General features: G+C 30.5%; 1 protein-coding gene across 3 annotated transcripts in view; it reads left to right on the top strand.

Moving 5' to 3' along the window:
• The window catches only part of LOC147079525 (uncharacterized), a 66,986-nt gene that overhangs the window by 30,999 nt on the left and 14,780 nt on the right, over nucleotides 1-21,207 (top strand). For all 3 annotated transcript variants that reach the window (XM_085941762.1, XM_085941764.1, XM_085941756.1), the window contains exons 2-3: nucleotides 4,682-4,868; nucleotides 17,978-18,158. In XM_085941762.1, coding sequence (XP_085797888.1) covers nucleotides 4,682-4,868; nucleotides 17,978-18,158 — 368 coding nt within the window. The remainder of the gene's footprint in view (nucleotides 1-4,681; nucleotides 4,869-17,977; nucleotides 18,159-21,207) is intronic.

Raw genomic sequence — 21,207 nt, 5'->3', positions numbered from 1 at the left:
TTATAGGTATGCTTTGGGCAACATTTATCACTGAATTTTGTGATATGTTTTTTTTTATTTTTTCAATTTTCGGTATAAATTTAATACCGGTTTGAACTATTTCAAGACCCCTTTTAAATCTTCTGACGAATTGATTGCGTCATCTACGTAAAAGAAAATCACCGCTGGCTGGCCATAGGCTTTTTCCAATTTCTTTAGACTTGGTCAAGTCCATTGCCTTCAAAATCTAACGCAGTTCCAGTTAAGTGTATTATATTATATTATACTGTCATTAAACCCAGTTCCACTACACTAAACACTCCGCAGAAAATTTTACCTGACCACAGCCAAATTAAAAATTTTGATAACATAGAACCATTAGAAATTAAATCTGTTTTGTTATTTACTTGCAAATTATGAAATATCGAATAGTGGCTCATTTGAGGTTTCCCTTTGGGAACCGCCTTGTAGATTGCACCAGATCATGTCTACCTACAGCAATATGTGTACCTATTCTAAAGACAATATCTAATTATTCTCAAACGACATTTTCACTCGACAAGAAAGTCTATCTGGGTTTACCATAATATATCTCACACAATATAATTAGTGTAGCTACCTACTTCGCAGCTCAGGAGTCGTCAATCATCTACCTCAATATTCATACTTATCCAACTGTCATATATATTATAATTATATATCTATATATATATTATACCTAGGTATCAAATTTACTTTTAGCATTGTAAAGGAGGGGGCAATTATGAACTGATGTTTATTTCTAGTAGGTATTAATAAAGTTTCATGACTACAATTGTATCGCGTCATACGGAAACTCAATTTTGAATTAATTGTATTTTTTACACATTTTCCATGAAAGGATTTATTCTTACTTTCATCAAAATCGTCAATTTTATTACGGCACTTTGGAGACCTATTATACATACTACGCATTACATAAAATGTTTTTTTATATAATTAGTATATCATCATCAGCCTGAATCTATCTACTTCTGGATAAAGGCCTCTCCAAGCTGATTCCACTTTTCTCGGTCCCGTGCGTTGCATTGCCACGTACTTCCGCAGAACTCCGCAGAAATCCAGCGGCCTCGCGAACGTTTTGTACCTCTTGGGTACTACTGGATGACTAAATTTGTCCAGCGATTTTCTCTTCTTCGAGCTATGTATCCAGCTCATTTTCATTTGAGGTTTTTAGCGAACTCTATTACATCGCAAACCCTTGTCGGTTTTCTTATCCAATCATTCTGGTTTTGTCATATCGCGTTATGCCCTGCATGCACCTCTCCGTACCACACTGTGCTACTCTAAGTTTCTGGATCTCTCTTTTACTTAGGGTCCATGTTTCACACGCATATTATGTTATTAGGGGAAGCACACACTGGTACTGGCACAATCTGTGTATACTTAGATATATTTACTTACAATACAAATACATATTTGTAGCTCTGGTAATTTATAATAAAAAAAATCTTTAATAAAAATTCTGTCAAAACTGTTAGTACTTACTGTATTACAATTTTGTTAATTATTTACCTACCTGTAGTAGCTAAGTTTGAAAATAAATACCATTTATCAGATATTACTTTAGAGCTTAGGTATATAAGTAGGTACCTGCTCGTAAAATACATGTAATAATTAAATAGTCACATTTTTTATTAATATGAAATACCTGTTTATTTTATAATTATTATCAAAATTCCTAGCCGCAATACTGGTTTTATAAGCTAGTTTAGGGAAAACTAGTTGTAGGTATTTATTATTGAAATTAATCAAAGACTTAACGCATACATGTATGTATCTGTGACCTTAACTATGTATTGGTTATGATCTACATTGCATATGTATAAATAATATAGTATTTAGTTAATGTAATTTAACTCATTTTGATCAAAATTTTGGATTATTATGAAATATCGTGTCATAGGTTGAGGTGCCCTGAAAAAAATTAAATTATGCTCATAATCGATTGTCTTTCACAATAAATCAGTATTCCTGTTATAAGTGTAGATTTACACGTTTGTGAAACATGTTAATATGTTACGAAACCATTTTTATTGTGAGCGTAAAATCAGATTTGAAATATTCATTATTGTTACCAACAATATTAGTACATTACTGTATTTTTTCAAATGGCGATATCGAAATTATTTAATTTGATAATGCATTTAAACTCGCTAAGACTTCCGGATGACTTAATATCAATTATATTGCCGAATTTTGGCAATTCATTGTAAACATTGTAATAGTTTATAGAACTATATTACAAAGTGCCAATATAATAATATATAGGTAACATTTTATATAAAATATACATTACAAATTGATTACAAAATAATAACATAATTTTTTCATAAACCACAAAAATTATATACTACACCGTAAACATAGCCAAAAGAATTTTAAGTAGAGCAAAAAAATTGACAATTTTGTATGTGAATGAATAATATCTATCTACGTTTCTGTGAGAAAATTACTTTTTCAGCGGCATTAATTCGAAACGCCTCCTTTCCACTTACGCATATAATATGCAATTTGACACGTCTTATTCAACTCATTTTTCATATTTATGCTTTACTCCATTTTCCTTTCGTACACAGAATTATTATTGATTTATTTTTATGTACCTAAGTGTATGACGTATCGCTTGAATAATTGATTTTATTTGAATTGATGTTGAATACCCTTAGGCATAGTATTTATTTATGAAGATTAAAATGATAATAACAAAGTATTACTTAAGTTATCTATAAAATAAATATTTATAGATATTTGACAGGTCCTATTCATACTTTGACTCTATTCATAACAGAAACCAGAAATTTATAAAATAATAAAGTCATAATTGCATTAAAATTAAGAGCATGAAAAATTGTACTTATATTTTATTTTCCGAAAAAATAGTCTGGCTTTTATATATAGATATATAAATATTCCCGTTTATTTGGTTTAGTTGTAATAACTATGACGTAGGTAGGTATATTAAAAAGTCCAGTAGAGAAGCTGTTTTTAATAATTTTCCAAAGTACAATATTAATTAATAGTACTTCGCTAGCTGGTGTTATGAGTACAGAGAAAAAGAAAATTTAAAAAAATACCAATACTGCTGTTGTGTTTTTGTTAGTCATAAATATTATAGGAATGAAAAAAAAACATAAACAATATTTTCAAGTGCAATACAATTATTACATCACAAAATTGTTATTTTAGTTGATGGCGTTCTAAAAAATAATTCTTATAGCTAAAGATATTTTTTTTAAATAAAAAGAGCATACTCACATAGCTAATATGTATTTCTATGTATTTCATACTTGTTTAATTCACTGGAAATATTAAAAAAAGCGTAATAAGTATTTCAATAGATGATAAGTGCATGTGGAAACTTTGCTGGTTGCAATATTTTTTTAATATTTTATTTTTAAACATATTCTTGTAATCAAAATGTAACTGTTTGTTTCCTTAATAAATAAAATAAAATAAAATAATGAAATACATATAATATAATACCTATATAAAAAATAAAAAAAATAACGTTTAACTTTAATAGGCAATTATTTGAAAAATATTATAATATTTTTAATTGTTTAATGGTAGAGAAGACAGATAATCGTATTCATTACTAACTCTTATGCATACGTACACTATTTATGCAAGATTTCAATATTAATCAGTGTAAAATACTTTTAGTGGTTTCCATAATAATCGCATTAACCTTTTGTGAAACATTGCATAAAAAAGCATGCATAGCATATGCATAGTAAATATTAGAAAACAAGAAAATAATTTGTCATTATGCATTTTGCCTATTATAATGTGGTACCTATAAAGAATGACATTTATTAAATTCTATTAACAGCATAAAATTGATTCTCATTTTTACTGTGGCCTTTTCTGATCAATAAAAGTATAATATGTATATACCATACAAGACTTCATCATCATAACGCCAATTCCTATATATACCTAAATATTATAATAATATCATGTATGCCATTATATTAATTTGTTGTTATAAAATTATATTCATTCAATTATTATATAATGATATTATATTTATATCGGTTTTGCTAGCGCATACGATGGATTTGAAGAAATGGCTGGGAATAAAAATAATACAAAGTTATAGTGTTAAAATAAATTCATCTATAAAAATCAGAATTGATTTAAAAAATCTTTTTAACGTCAATAATAAATTATGTACCCAACTTATAACCTAAACAAGTGCATCGTACCTTCAAATTTGCTACACTGCAAATGTTTTTTTTTTCTTTAGTGATATAAATATTTAATATTTTAAACATAAAGTTTTTTTTTAATATTTCATAATCAGACATCAAAGTTGTTTGGTTGGATCAACGCAATGCGATTGTGATATTCTGATAATTATATTATGTTTTGTTGCTGTTGTGGAAAGTAGATGTATTCATGTCAATTAAAGATGTTAACTTTGTATCAGTTTTTTTTATTATATTATCAACATTGTCATCAAATCACTGGACCGACTCATGTATTTAAAAACGATAAAATACAGCAACCATTGAGCGCGCCATGGTTACCGTGATATCGCAAAGTTGCTCGTGCGAATTGGACTATATTCCTGATGCAGGAAGATACTCAGTTATTTTGTTACGTCAGCGTTGTCTTCACTTGTTTCAGGACAAGATTTTCCATTTTGTCATTGCAGGTTATTGGCGGTGGCCGCGTGCCTGGTCGCAGCGTCGGTAAAGGCGCAGGACGCTGACTACTTCGAAGAAGAGGCGCCCAAACAGGCACCAGCTCCCCCCCAGCGACCTTCCATCCTTAGGCGAGGTGCCCTGGCTCGCCCTCAACCCGGCAAAGCGGCTTCCACCACCACGACTCAGGCACCCAAGGTACGATCACAAACCATTCAGTAATTCATTTAATGCATGGCGAATTCAGTCCCGGTATATCCTATGAGCATGATACACAGAATTAAATAAATTTATGTGGCAGTATGGTACGTAACATCGTTGATGGAAGACAATGCTATGGGCTGCGCGATCACGGTGGAAGCCATTATGTACAGTGGCTAACATCGTTGTAGGTTCGAAACCAATAGGCAATGTCAATATTAGAAATTGTTTTTTTTTTTTGTTATTTTAAGCCAAGAGTTTTAACAAAGGGTATAAATTGAATATATTTTTAAGATATAATATTAAAAAAACGTGCTTTCGTGCTTATTTATGTATAACAAAATAAGTCACAAGATGAAATCAATATATATTTTTTTCTTTGTGTGAAAGGAAGAGTCAATATTTATTCGATCCCAAAAATGTCACACATTTCACGTTCAAATCTATAATATGTATATATCGAGCAAAGAATTATAATAAAACATATTATTTAGTAAATTTAGTTAAAAACAATAATTCTTAAAATGCTTTTCGTTTGCCATATTCAAAAGTTGCTTGCAACATAAAATTATAACAAGATATCCATCGTTTGGCATTCTTGTCAGACGAAAGTTAAAATATACCAAATATTTATACGGGTATTCTAATTATATAATTAGCATTATTATATTGGCCAATCAACAGTTGTTCATTGGAGATGTTGAATGCCTCCAAATTTCAGGTTTTTCTTGATACTTAATGCAATACGTATGTATATTATTGTATTACGTACTGTACCGGAATACTCTTAAGCGATTTACTTCTTGCCAAAATTATTTCCTGTCCATATTAATGAGTAATTTATATGTTTGGTTACCGGTTTGTTAGTGAAGTATTATTTCAATACTTTATTATGTAGGTATTTTATATTGTAAATTGTAACCTTGGTCCGATTCATGTAAAAACCTGCCTGTTCTAGTATTTTTTTTTAAACCTGGCAGGGTACAATAAATACGTCTACATCATTGACAATCTTGCTATAAGTATATAAAAAAATAGTAATATTGAGATTTGCTACACGACTAATTCAGTTAGTTTTAATTACAAATTCCATTCCATAGTGTGAGGCATAATTTTAGTTATTTCTCTGTGTATTATTTATTATAAATAATTATTAGACACTCTCGAATGAAAAGTTTCTATATTCATGTATAAAATAATACGATTAGGTAGATAATACGATTTAAATAGGCACATAATATATGAATCTAACCCAAAAGAAGCTGGAGAACATATTTAAAATAAAATATAATTATTTTTAAATTTACTTAATCAAAATTTAATTAGATGTAGGTAATTCAAAGAAATATATTGGTAATCATATCTAACTTTAATCTTTTATCAATTAATGATTAGTATATAATATAGGAAGTTAGAATTAATCACTTGATTAATAACATAGTAACTAAATAGAATGTTTAATGAACAATTAATTTACATTTGAGTAACATTGAAAACCGAATGTTTTATTGTGTTTTTTAATAACTGTGTTATTTAATTTAATGGTATTTTAGTATAATATATTTAATTATGAGTACTCATAAATATATTTTAAGTATTATCTAGTAAAAATAATAATTACTGACCGATTGAATATGTATAGCTAATTTTTATCAGATATTAAAAGTTTAATTTACATAATGATTATTTTAATGAGAACAGACCAGTTGCAACTTTTTATGACAGAAAACATTGCATAATGCTTGCGTCCGAAATTCATTTGCGAAAGATTTTTTTTGTTTTCACAATAATTATTTTAATTAATAAGATCATTATTATATATTTTGGCTGGCGAAGCGATGTAACATAATTTTGCAATTTTTTTTGAAACTATGTATGTATGTATGCTTGAATGCGTTATTTTTAACATTATTTGCAACATATTAAATATTTTTTTGTTAAACATGTACTTACTTATTTCACAGAATTAAAATTATTTTCTGTACAAATATTTTGTATTCACTAATATCTAAAACGGTTTGTAATAATTATTTAATTTTAAATCATGCTTAAGTACCAACTTATAAATTATATTGGTGTAAGTAATTATATTTGTTTGACAGAACCGATTAAAAATAACCCGATTTAAAGTATTTATTATCTATTAACAATTATTATTGACTTCGGTATATAATAATATATATAATATTATTTATTACCTAACGGATTTTTAACACAATTTCACGGCTACATGAAACACACACACAATGGCGTTTAATGAATTACGAAAGGGTTCGTTGCAAAAATATATACGTACAAACACATAGGTTACCTAACTAATAAATTACTTACCCACAAAATACTACAGCAAACTATAATTTTGTAAATTTAATTTAATATTTACCTATCTGAGTAATTTCCACATATCAATTATTGGTTATTTTATTTTTTTTATTTATCAACTAGCATAATCATTTATGACCTAACTGGATAGCACACTAATTCTGCAGGCTGTGGTTCTCCTAGCAGTGTTTGTCAAGCTTTTTTACCTGACAGCGCACTGGGGAAGTTTCATTACTTTATCAATATAAATAAAAACAATGAAATCATGGTTTTCTCAACATATTATATTCATTAGGTACGTAATATACATAATAGTAACTCCTCATCTGCCATCTGTAGTCGGTCCATTCCGTTTTTTGCTTGTCATTTTTCTTTGAGCGCTGAGCAACCTAATCCACAAAGATACGACGTTCCAAGCGATAACAGAGATTTAAAGACAGTAACAGCCAATCGAGGATATTGACTGCAAATCAAAAACGTTGATAACTCTAGCTCTGAAAATGAGGGTTTATAATATGTAGATGATCATTTTTGAAGTCTATTAAATTTTCTTCAACTGTTAATGTCAGGTGTGCACCGTCGTTTCTTGCTAAAGGGTTAATGACACACTCTTACATTTAATAATCAAGTGATGGAAAATACTAGTCGACCACTGTGTACGAGCGATCTCTCTCTTAAATAAGTAGTTTGTAATACACAATATAGAACTAATTCACAGACTTCTTCTTTCGGGGCACACAGTTTGGCAGACACTGACTTAAGGCCATTCTCACAAGACAACTATTCGTGGGTGTAATAGATAGCAGACTCAGTGTTTATTGCACGGACAGTCTGGATATGAGAAATTGATGCGTACAAATCAGGTAGTTCCGCCACGGAAGATACTGTGCACGGTAAGTTAATTGCGTGGGGACAAACTGCAGACACTCGCATTACTCCGGCAAGAGGAATGTACATATTATAAAACCTGGTCGCTTCTTGCCATCGATGGAGTTTCTTTGATTTCCACTAACTCCATATCAACACAATAACCATGTTTATAAATCAATATTAACATAATTTAGGTACTGAGGAAATGCTTACAAATCAGTTACCTACATTCATATTAATTGAATCATATTTCACAAATAAATAGGGATGTGGTGTGGATGCCGCTTTTACACATTGTTTAAATTATATGTCAGTTGTATTCGTTTAATCCGGTAAATCAGAAAGGTTTGTTCTAGTTTGTGTATTTATGGGGATGTCTATATTGGATAAGTGTGTAGATTGTTACTTATACTTTGGAAAGTGTTACCAACAAAATTCCTAGGTGGTTGGCTGATATTACATGGTATTATTAGCTAGGTTTACTTTTTCATACAATGTTTTATCCTACGAAAATCATAGCACCTCCACAAACCAAATGCCCTACACGTTAACGCTCAGCTATCGTGGGCGTCTATAATATATAACAAGTATATAAATAATTCTTTTATACACCGTTAGCATACAAAAATAAAAGTGAATAGAATCCACACAGTATTGACAATAGCTCAGTGCTTGAAATTAAAAAAAACGAACCGGAGGAGTCAATAATGGTTCTCAAAAAATATTAGTAAGTATGCTAATTTCCATATATAGGTAGGTACATACTTTGAACGGACAAATGCAATAAGCTTAAAAAATAGTCTTAGAACATCTAAAAGGCTGAAATTTAATAGAAACTGAAATCGCCTAAAAAATCGTGACACAACAAAACAAAATTCACAATTAATTGGTTGTAGAAATAGAGGTTTGTATTTTTTAACAATGCATTCAACCATTTTCAAATTAAACTCTATGCAAAAATATGTAAAGTAAATTAATGAACGCTATTATTTCTCCTATTGAGCTGTGCTCCGGACTATATCGTCCGTCGAGATAATACCTATAACTTATAACCCTACACAAACTCACACGTCAAATTCAGTACTCATATTTGATAAAGTTAACACACGTAAAAATAATACACCTGCGGCGTAATACTAGAAATATGCGCATAGCTAATGTGATGCAGACGTTGGAAATTATTTATGTAAGCCTGTGTCCAGCTAGATAGTTATAGCACGAAAAATCAACATAATACTTAACTACATAGATTGTTGATGACATGATGAGAAACAAACAATCGCCTCCACTGAACAATCGATTACAACGGCACTTCTAGCATCTTTGTTTATCTGTGGTGAACACGGTGCTGAATTTATTTTTAAAGGGGCCCTGGGCTCAAACGATTTAAGGGGCCCAAAAACCCAACTTATTCCTGTTTAATAATTTTAATTGCATCGTGTGAATTCTATTGATTTAATGAGAGAATGGTTTCATTGGTGCATGATAGTTTTTATTATGCATGCTCACTTTGCAAATGAAAAATACGAAACTAAAATGCATCACGAGCCTTTCTCGATAATATTATAGACATTTGATTTTACTCACAAATTTTGTGTATTTTTACCACGTTTTTATTAGCTCGTATTCTTGTTTGTCCGGTACAGATTTTTTCTTGTGTGTCCAAGATTTGTATTGGACGATTGAAGATTTTTAACTAACTTCCCGACTAGCTAGACATTTGAAACTTTTAAAACTGGGTGAACACCAAGTGATAAACCCATTTTATAAATGTACTGTTCAATCGTGCAAATATCAGCTGTTGAGTGTGTATCTGTGTCTTGCAATGATAGTAATGCGTAAAATGACATGCTGGCAAAGTAAATTATTTATTACGTTGAGGTATTTTTTGCGTGCGGCCGCTAAAGTACTTTACAATAACTGGAACACTTTAATCAAAACATGTCTAACTCTCGGCAATATAGCTATAACGTAGTCGTAGATACATAATTTCAATTCAGCCAGTGTGCAGAGGTAGCCAAGATAAGGTAGGTAAACTAAAAAAAATATTAAATAAAAAGATTATTTTATTTATTTAGTGTCTGTTCATCACTAAGTAACATAAAATCAACATTTATAGTCTCTTTTTATTATGATGTAGTCAGTAGTGAATGGGGCCCGGCGTGGCGGGTTGACCAATTAAGTGAGATACACCCACAAATTCGGTCTAATAGTAATAAAAAAAAGTCGCCTGCGGTCCTATTCCGAAATGGTGAAAGATCGCATGTTACCTGCGTATCAATAAAGGAGGTCGCTACCGATGCTTCATAATATGATGCAGAGTGCCGACAATTTAAGTGGATTTATTAAAAAAAAAAAAAAAATGGAATCCACTGTCCCTCGCCTTAGTGATAGGTTGGGGGACCCGCCAAACATCTTGGTCTGGGGGAACGCTCCAGAATGTGGGGGTCATGATGTAGTGTTTTGGTTCATTATTTTCCTTAATTCCTTGCAATTAAGACGATGTTTGGTGATATTATATTATGTAATTCTACTAGGCAAGTCTAGTGGTATAATATTATAGAACATGTGAAATTGCTTTGGACGAGGGAGTACCCTTTAACGTGGCAAGGTGCAGGCATCTCAGTTTCGGCCTTCCATGTAATGATTATAGCTACCTATACCATCATAAATCGTCAGGTGTTCGAATTTAGAACTAAGATAACTAAGCTATACTAAGCTAAGCTGAAGCTAAACTAAGCAGTATAAAAAGAATGAAATGATAAATCTCAAATGTTAGTTAGCATGTGGCACCCTCACTCAGCAAACAACTTATACTGGTGGATCTATAGTTTACGTTTTCAAATTCGCGAACAAACAAAGCTTATTATAATCTATCGTGTATCATATCGTCAGTAAGTGAGATATTATTATTTTCATATTATAATTCTGATTGTACACCATATAAATTATAATACCTACCCCATTTTACCTATTCTATACACAAGACGGCTATCGACAGTATTTGTCATATTTATGTATTGCGGCGGTTAATTGTTACAATAAGTTAAACCGTCTACTCTCTAAACTGTCAAAAACTGCTAGGTTTAACATCCCTTCTCTTAGTTGTGTTAACTTTTAGAGCGAGATCGACAGTTTTGACAGTTTAGTCAGCTAACTTATTGTAACAATTATAATAAAGACCTCAATATAATAAACTACCCTCGATAATCGCCGATAGCCGCCGATAGTAGCCTTGTGTATAGAATAGATGCGCATATTATGATATAAAACTATCACAAAGAATATTTGAAAAATCGTCAATCACAATAAATACAGAGTGAAAATTTGATATAAATAATAAGGATTTTAAATTAAAAACACTTTTTTTTTTTTTTAATTGAATTAAAAATATTAATAATATAGATTAATTAAAAAATATCCTTGGAATGACGGACACAACTTATCAAACTACATTTCATTGATAAATTAATCATAAAAAATAAGTAGGTAATAATAATATCTAAACCAGTACTTACTCAACGACCGCTCATTTTATATAAAAAAAAATATTTGTAGTTACTACCTAAGTTTATTATTAAATTTAAAAAAATATATACCTACATAATAATATGCATACTTATAATATTGTTTTACATAAATGTCGGTAAGTGTAGATTAATTAAAACACTTATTTAAGTAACTACCTATTAACCTACATTATTACAAGAAAATTTAAATGGTAACTATACAAAATCTATATATATATATATATGAATGTTTGTTTGTCTGTCCCATCTGCGTTCCTATACCATTCATCCGATTACGATGAAACTTTGGTCAGTTGTTGTGCGCACACCCGCGAAGGTTTCTTAATTAGTACAACCATCTTCTTCTATTTGTATGCGTTCCTATACCAAATATTGCTTTCAAATTCATGCTTCTCACATGGACAGCTGTATGTGGTCTGCCCACGCGTTGGAATTCGTGTACGCGCCAGACGGAAAAACAAAAAATATTGTCTATCCAAAAGAACTTCAATAAAATGAATTAAAACACAAACAATTTCTTTCTTCGAGTGGCATTGCAACGCATGCTGGGTACTCGCTAGTACTAAATAAATATTATCGTTTTGATTAGACATTAGATCAAAATGATATGCTCAAATGAGGTATGATAATCATCTGAATTAAAAATAAGCTCGATAATAGTGTATCGCAACCGAAATAGCTATCAACAAAAAAAGAGATTAGTATAATCAATAGTAGGTATAGATAATAATTATATAAGATTGAATTAAGTATATAAACCAAATTGTAGCTCAATTTGGTAGGTATTGTAAGTTATAGTAAAATGATATCAATTAGAAATTAGTAACCTCTTTTGTAATTGATTTTATAGGATAATGTGATGGTTTAAATTTTTATACACTCACTTAATTACAATTCGTTATAAATAGTACCCATTACACGATTATTCTTTGACTTTCACAAAAAAATATACCTATCAATTAAAATAACAAAAAAAATGTAGGTTTAGTTAGTTATATATTATATTCTATTGTTACTACAGACACAACAATTTCGCTCAGATTACAATCACATACAATTATAATATTAGGTATAATATTATGATATTATTTTAGCTATTGCTTTGCGTCGTTTATATGCAGTATGTGAGATGACCCTAATGTTTTTGTAGATATTCATAACATGTAATAAGTAATAACAATAACAGTGCCTATGCAATAAAATGTAATAATTCTTATAAACTCTCATTTTCTCACGTGTGTATAGATTTATACATATATAGTAAAATTATAATCTCTCTTTTATTGCTACAAAATACCGTTCTAATGTGTCAGAAGAGATGTACACTTTCTTTATTATATATATATATATATATATATATATACCTATAGCTATTTAAACGTCAGTATGTATGATTAGTGATCAGAAAGAACGAATCAATTTTATATTTTGAGTGTCGTTAACAATAATTGTTTCAGACTATGAAGTCATCAGTAGAGAGGTGTAATACATAATATTACGTTGCATATAATATTTGAATATAACATTTTTGTGGACTTTATAATATTATGTATAGTAGTAATTGTTAGGTTATTTTAGTTTAGTAAAAAAACTGTTGGAAATTTTATGGAAAACTACGTTTACTTATAGATTTTTTTTAACTAGGTACCAGCTATCATGGAGTCTTGTATCATTTTTAAAGAATACTTTTGAATAACGTTCAGTAGTTTATATAAGCCAAAACGGTGTATAAAGAATTTTGGAAAAAATGGATTGCTTATGCGGTAAAATTTTTTAGAATTTCATTTTTAGCATCTTACAAATGGTTGTGCCTTTTTGGATTAACATTATCGATATTAGCATATCAACTTTAGATGTGGTTCACGTATATTACTCAGTATGTATCTACATGTGATTTCAATTGACATCTTTTTTATCCAGATTCTTAGATATAACTACATATCAGGGACGTCATGGATATATTTAAATATTATTATTAAATAGTTATCAATAATTATTGGCATTGGTATCAAATTAAATGCATCACGAATATCTACTTCATTAATCTATTATCCACAAGCATTGACATGTTAGGTATATTATATATATTGCCCTTGGACCACATATTATTAATAATTATACGTCCTTCTTACATTTGCAATGCATATGTTTCAGTAGAATATATTAATATATTCTATAAACTATTCTTTATTAATACGTTACGATCTCTTGGAAAACAAACGGAAAAATGCGTAAATACCACCATTCTTGATTATTTTAGAATTTCACTTCGATACACACACGCGATATTTACAGGTTGAATCGAGCAGATTATGAAGAAATTTGGTAAGTACCTACTTAAAAATATATCTTAAGTTAAAACTTGACCTTTCTATAAAATTTGGTAGATTCTGTGACATAAGACTCTTTGATTCGTCAGAATCAGAATCAAAGTTCTTTAAAAATATGTATTTTACTTTATTAGTATTTAATAGTTAGCATTTTCGCCAATCCATTGACTTCTTTCTCCATTGAAAAATACAATTTATAATTTTTACTTTACTTACCATCTTCACAAAAGTGACAAATCAACGACAAATTCATTTCATCCATCGCAAAGCAAAAACCATTCTCTTATCTTAAATATCTACTGCAAAAAGTAATGGAACTCTGCTAATATATTTAAATAAGTCACATCATTGCATCTTAGTGATTATTTAATAAAACGTTATTAAACTATATACATCATATTATGTTAATAACATGTTGTATTTTTTTATCTTATTGCACATTGAAATTATAACGAATATAGAGTTCCACTGGAAATCAATAATCGCTCTATGATAAACCCAAAAAAATACTTTTAAAATATAATAAATGAAGATAAATAATATGCTGATAGATATGTGTTGCTAAAGTTTATATTATTTGTTCTATAAATCATATATTGCTACTAATTTCAGCTAGTTATGTAGGTACCTACTAAAAATAATCATTTCGTATAACATACTTAATCGATTTCTATAAAATATAGAAAATTTTGGTACTGTTCGGTTATCAGGAATACAGCGGAAAACACATTTTGAAAATAGCCGATAAACTGGATTATTTGTTAGGTTAACCTAACCAAACCTAATCTAATCTAACCAAACCAAACCTAACCTAACCCTACCTAACCCAACTTAACCTAACCTAAACTAACCCAAACCAACAAATAATCCAGTTTATCGGCTATTTTCAAAATGTGTTTTCCGCTGTATTCCTGATAACCGAACAGTACCAAAATTTTAAATGATAGTAATCAAAATTTATATTGGCTTAGTCTATACAATACAAATTTCACCCAAAATAGTGTGAATCTCAGAGTGGGCCAATGACATGATCAAATTAAATTTCTATCTCAAGTCGACTTCCTGACATAAAAGCATTATAGTAGTGTAATAAATAATAATATCTATTGTCCTATATTTGGTCTGTACCTACATCAACTTTCTAATGCAATACAATGTAAAAAAATTGGGATATCAGTTACCATTATGCGTGCCATTGAACTAATTGTATCAGATCACAGCTCAGTTGTATTTTTCCATCAGGAAATTACTTTTGTTTCCGCACAATCTCTGACAGGTGAGACCTTTCAAATAACAATTAGCAGGAATTATCCAAAGGCCATTGCGACCTTCGACAGTAAACACTATCATAATGTCATAGTAATACATCTACCCTCTCACTTATAATAAGGCCCAATGTCATCTTAAGTTAATCTGCACATTTTATTCCCGTGTTTACAAATCCACAATACCGCTTTGCGTATTCGAAAAAAAACAGAATGTCATTGACTGCATTTGGTTATAATTAACATGCACACGACGTATCCAACGCATGTACAGTTTTTTTTTTTTAATAAATCGTTTCATAGAAATCAGCCTGTTACCTATATTTACAAAGTAATATATTATGTTTACCAAGGATTTTAATTTGCATATCATTATAATTAAATCAATTTTTTTACATATGATTCTTAGTAACATTTTTTATTCATACTTAATAACTGCATTTTTAATAATCATATACTTACGCAATTTCATGGAAAAGCTTAATGATTTCAATTTGTATTAAGGACTTTCACACCAGGAAACAGGTGCGCACACAAAAAAAATGTTTTAGAGGGGGTTCTATTTAAAAAAAAAATCCATAATATTTTTATTTTATTTTCTTTTTAAGGTGGATTTAGTAGGCACCACTGACTTCCAAATTTTCTCCGCTTACTACTTATAGCTTCTAATTGCTTCAACCGTAGAATACCGCACTTTTTCAGTTACATTCCCCATACCCAGACACTCTTTGAATATGGGATATCTTGAACTATACATATTTGTCCTGCGTAATAATTCAGGGTGGTCACATACGAGCTATCGCACCGGCATGTGGTAAATGAATGCGCACGGCTTGACGGTCATAATTATTAGGATATTTAGTGTCCATTTGTGTCATCCGTGCTGTCCTGTCTTTTAGAAATGCCACGTCAGAATATTAAAGCAGGGCTCGCGTCTCGTAGAGTGCTAAGAGCAGTGGAGTTAACCCGTTCATCGTTACAACGATTCCATGTCGATCCTGAAAAATGTATTTATATTAGAAAAATTATTATATGTATATTATAATTTGCAAGTGTGCCACAGTGAAAATTATTGTAATGTACGTAGGTACATTTAGATTGTATGTGTCAGTTAAATTTTTAGATCTGCTGCTGGATCAAACTGTCTCCATCAGCGGCGGTTTGAGATACAAGGATGCCCGATGCACTGAGCTTAGAGCGCCCCTTGCGAAAATGATTCCTATACGATAATAAAATTCGTCATTCAATGTCAAACAGCAATTATTGTAATGTGTTCGTAAAAAATACATATTTTTTATGACGTTCATAATTATTGTTCATAATTAGCCTTTCGTTTCCACATGTTAAACCTGGTTATCACATCGATATATCGGGCTCGTTTCTTATTTTAATATTATCTCTTGGATAATATTTGGTGATGTGGTTTGTCCAGTGATGATCTGTTTTTTAGCGATGTGACTTTCCAGTCTCTACTTCAACGTTTTGGTACGTTGTATTATATCCAAACATCCTTATTTTCTATCTTACATATTTATTTATTATTCGATCCCTGTGCGTCATACCGAACATTTCTCTATGCCTCTCAGTTTTGGAACTTCTTTTAAATTGTCATTCACAATCTCTTCGAAATATTTAGTTGACGAATATATATACAGACAATTATTTCAGTATGCAGATCATTTTTCTTACAAAAATACGTTTGTTTATTAACTTTGTGAGCAGTCCAAAATCCCGACCGCAAAGTGTAGGTAGTTGGTTGCCAACACAAAAACTAAAATTGGTTAAAAAAAAAATTCAATCAAAATACCTAGAAGTTAGCATAAATAAAATCATTATTTTACATCATTACAAATTTACATAAGTTATTACATACCTATTCTAAAATACCTACACATAAAAACCCACTTACAATATACATCATTATTGATGCAAAACTGATCCTGATCATATTCAGATTGCTATACTAAAAAGGCGTATGTGACAATATGAAACTGTACAGTGGAGCATGTATTTTATCTTAATCTGTTAAACTTAAGAATAGTCGCACTTCTGAGACTCTTAGAGATAAGTTTCCAAACATTCTAAGTGTCCCTTGCGGCCTTCTTTAATCAAATTATGGCTTTTTGATATATATTAATTAAGATATTTATATACTTAATACATACTCCTCATAATGATTGATTATCGATCAGGACCAGCTTCGTTCATTTAACGGGAATTATCATTGTTTTTTTATTATAATTAATTTGACGTTTTCTCGCTAAGGCTGACAGTTAAGACTTTTTAAGTGCCGCGATAAATACATAATACAAATTGACTAAGCAAGGCCTGAACAAAAAATAACCATACGTGCGAGTGAGAAAGCATTCGGCACGCTTATATATCCGCAATATGCGTTAGAGTAAGATAACATTTTCACGGCTGAAATGAATATTATTTAAACGTCGCCGGTAAATATTGATTTGAATGACTACATTCATTTAAAAACTGCGATCACTTGTTACTGAAATTCATTGTTTTTGTCTTAAATATAGAGTTAGTGGTGATAATTTGTAGTTAATTTTGTAGAAAATATGGTTAACTATGTTGTGTTTAAATTTGATAGCCGTACTGAGAAGCAACATGGGTGGTATAACGTTGCATAATTAAGTTGATAATAATAAAATTGAGGTAGGTACTACTGTACGTTGTACGCAAGAAACACGGTTTCATGTTGTCGAGCAATACCCACTCTATTTATATTATTACTTTGGCCTTTTAAGTTAATATTAGTTATTCTCTCTTTTCAGGAGGTCCCCGCCGAGGAAGAAGCCGAGGAAGAGGAAATCGTCGAAGGAGATGAGGCTGATGAAGAACAATCCACCAGCACAGAAGCCAACAGGAGATTAAAGACAGGTGTCGTGCGCCCTTTCAGGAGCAACGATGACTTACTGGCCGCACTGAAGAGAAGACGCGCGGAAGCTGCAGTCTGTAAGTTAAAACGCATTTAAAAATAAAAAAAAATGTCCACTTTCTTCAAATTCGTAAATAAATTTGTTCAAAAAATGTAGGGATCAGGCAGAAAGAAGCAAGTAGAGAGAGAATGCAGATATGAAATGAATAACCAATAGTCGTTGTTACATATTATACTAGTCGAATAAAAGATACAATATTGAAAATAAGAACAACATAAACGTAGGCAAAATACATAGATATTATACCAACAACATAATATCAAAGCATCTCATATTATATTAGCAAGTAGTGTGATTATCGGCCAAAATCATTATCAAACAATACCTGTCATTTTTCAAACTGCCCACACGCCGAATACATGAGAATGGGACAACTGGACGCCGGGATGATTGGGCGCCGCACTGTCGGAAATAAATAGACGTTCGTTAAGATTTGATACAGAAAGTAGACGAGGAATTTTACACAGTTTCTATCTACTACTTGGTAGTTTTTATTCATTTTGCTTTAAACATAATATTTTTTATCGATTGAGAATTATCCCTGAGCCTGAGGCTTTGTATAAAAAAACACGCAGCAGCGTCGTGGTCCCAGGTTCGAATCCTGGGTGGTGGAGGGAAAAGCAAGTCAGAGTATGGTAATATATAATAAGTTGAGCAAGTGGCTGACATCCATTTCTCGTAAAAACAAAAATCTGTTAATACAAACCTCCATTCTGTGGAGGCCTATATGATCTTATTAGGATCGGACATGTTCGAAAAAAAATATTCTTTCCGAAAATATATTTGTGTAGGTAGGTATCAATTGAATGCACAAATAACATGATGAGAAATTTTTGATCATTAGACTTCACTACCTACCTATTTATTATATGAATGAGAATAGGTACATCTTTTTATTGTATTCGTCCATCTTTTATATGGCTGAGCCATTTAATGTGGACCAATTCCGATGAACTGCACGATTTGAGGGCTACTGTACAGATCGTACAGATTTTGATTGTATATCCGTCTCCAACAAAACTGTCTGTCGTTGATTAGTTCCACAATTCCTTCAGCACGCTACGCTTAAATGAGCCCAGCACTATTCGTGCAATAGTCGTGCATCAGTTTCCGAGCCACACATGACGATTGGTCTTATAGTATTAATGTGTGTTAATTTCTTCCTCGGCTAAATTTTGAATCATAGTATTTTTTTCATCGAAAACATTTATTTACCACGTTTTTATTAGCTCGTATTCTTGTTTGTCCAGTACTAATTTTATTATTATGTGTCCAGTACATATTTTTTCTTGTTTGTATTGGACGATTGAAGATTTTTAACTAACTTCCCGACTAGCTAGACATTTGAAACTTTTAGAATATAGGTATCAGAACACGACGACTATGCATTCTTTTAATACTTTTAGCCATTTTTAAGCAGAATTGAATTCATTTTCAGTTAATTCTGTTTTGTATGGAAAGTTATTATTGTTGGTTGCTAAGGGGGCCTAGCAACTAAATTATTACTATATACGTGCGTTACTGCGGAAATATAATATGAAATGTCAAAATGACATTTCAGTATTCTATATTTATTCAGTATTTCTAACACTAAAAAGTTTTTATTAATATACTTATAGAATTGTTAAGTTTATATGATGCAACAGAAAATTTAAAAAGTTCTTTTTATTTTGTAATTATTTACAATTATCTTGATATTTATTATAAACCAGATCGCTGTGGTATATTAGTATGTACATGTAACTACATATGACTATTGCGTATGTACTCATATAATATGTTATGTAAATAGATTTAAAAAATATTATAATTAGCAAAATATTAAGATATAATAATTTATTAAACATTGATCGTATGTGTCAGTGATTCCAAGCTGTGGTTTCTGTGGGATATTATAGAGTAATGTTTTTTAACATAACCTATTTTTAAACCAAAAATATCTTGAAAAATTAGCTTTATTAAAAATAGATATCGCGTCGAAGAAGTACCTATCCAGCAAGAGTTTTACTTAGGAAGGAAACTATGTAGCAAAAATGAGGGATTTAGTTAGCCAGCTACTGTGCACTGTTAGTTTTGTTTAGATTTAAATATATTATTATGCGCTAAGGCTATTATAATATACTAGCTGAGCCAGCTGGCTCTCGCCAGTCTGCCTCGCTAGGTCTTGCAGACAGCTTGGCGGTGTTGGACTTAATATATTTGTGAAGTATGCATAGACGGCATCATAGTTTGCCCTACGGGATGGATTTTCATTCACCTCAGACAGTTTGACATTTCGCTGATTTGTCAATTTTACGATTTGCAAGTCGTCACTGCCAATATAAATTTGGGGTCATATGCGTAGTCTATTCTGAAGTCTGGCCTTCACAATACCGTCTGACACCACATCAGACTCATATGCCTAGCAGAACAGTTGGCAATCACCGATTGCTACCACTGACATTTTAATAGAATGTAATATGTTTATATACTGCACATTTTCATTCATACTTATTTGTTTTCGTTGAACTAAGAACATACATTACACGTCATGTTGTTGGTTAGTTTTTTATAATTCATTAAACCCTGCCTAAACAAAACAATAGTAGTTAAAAATAATATTCTATCTATTAAATATCCAAAATGATGTATGATATAATGGCATTTTTAAATATTTTATAGACGTTTTATTTATTCAATGGGGGAAGATCCCATTAGATTGAAAAAATGTAAAAACCATTTCTCATAATGTCTTAAGATACTCGTAATTACCACCCTGAAGCGGTGTCCATATGCTTTGCTTAGGAACAAAAATGTTATTTTATTTTAAAATTCTTTTAAGTACTTAATATACTAATGAATAAATTCCAACATGCTAAATGTATTATTTAACAAGTTATCTGGGTGGGGAAATAAAAAAAGTATTATTTTTATCATGTACAAAAGTGGAAAAAGTAGCAGGTATCTACTTACATATTGTACCTAATTGTGTAATAAAAATGTCATAATTGACTATATTTCACTATAAGTATATTATATTTCACTTATAAGTGATGAATGATAAAATAGCAAACAACATGCATAAT

The sequence above is a fragment of the Rhyacophila brunnea genome, unplaced genomic scaffold, assembly GCF_057557595.1.
Source record: "Rhyacophila brunnea isolate RB1 unplaced genomic scaffold, BYU_Rbru_1.0 scaffold_1, whole genome shotgun sequence".
NCBI lineage: Eukaryota > Metazoa > Arthropoda > Insecta > Trichoptera > Rhyacophilidae > Rhyacophila > Rhyacophila brunnea.
Note: the sequence above shows the minus strand (reverse complement) of the source record. Positions and strands in the feature narration are given on the sequence as shown.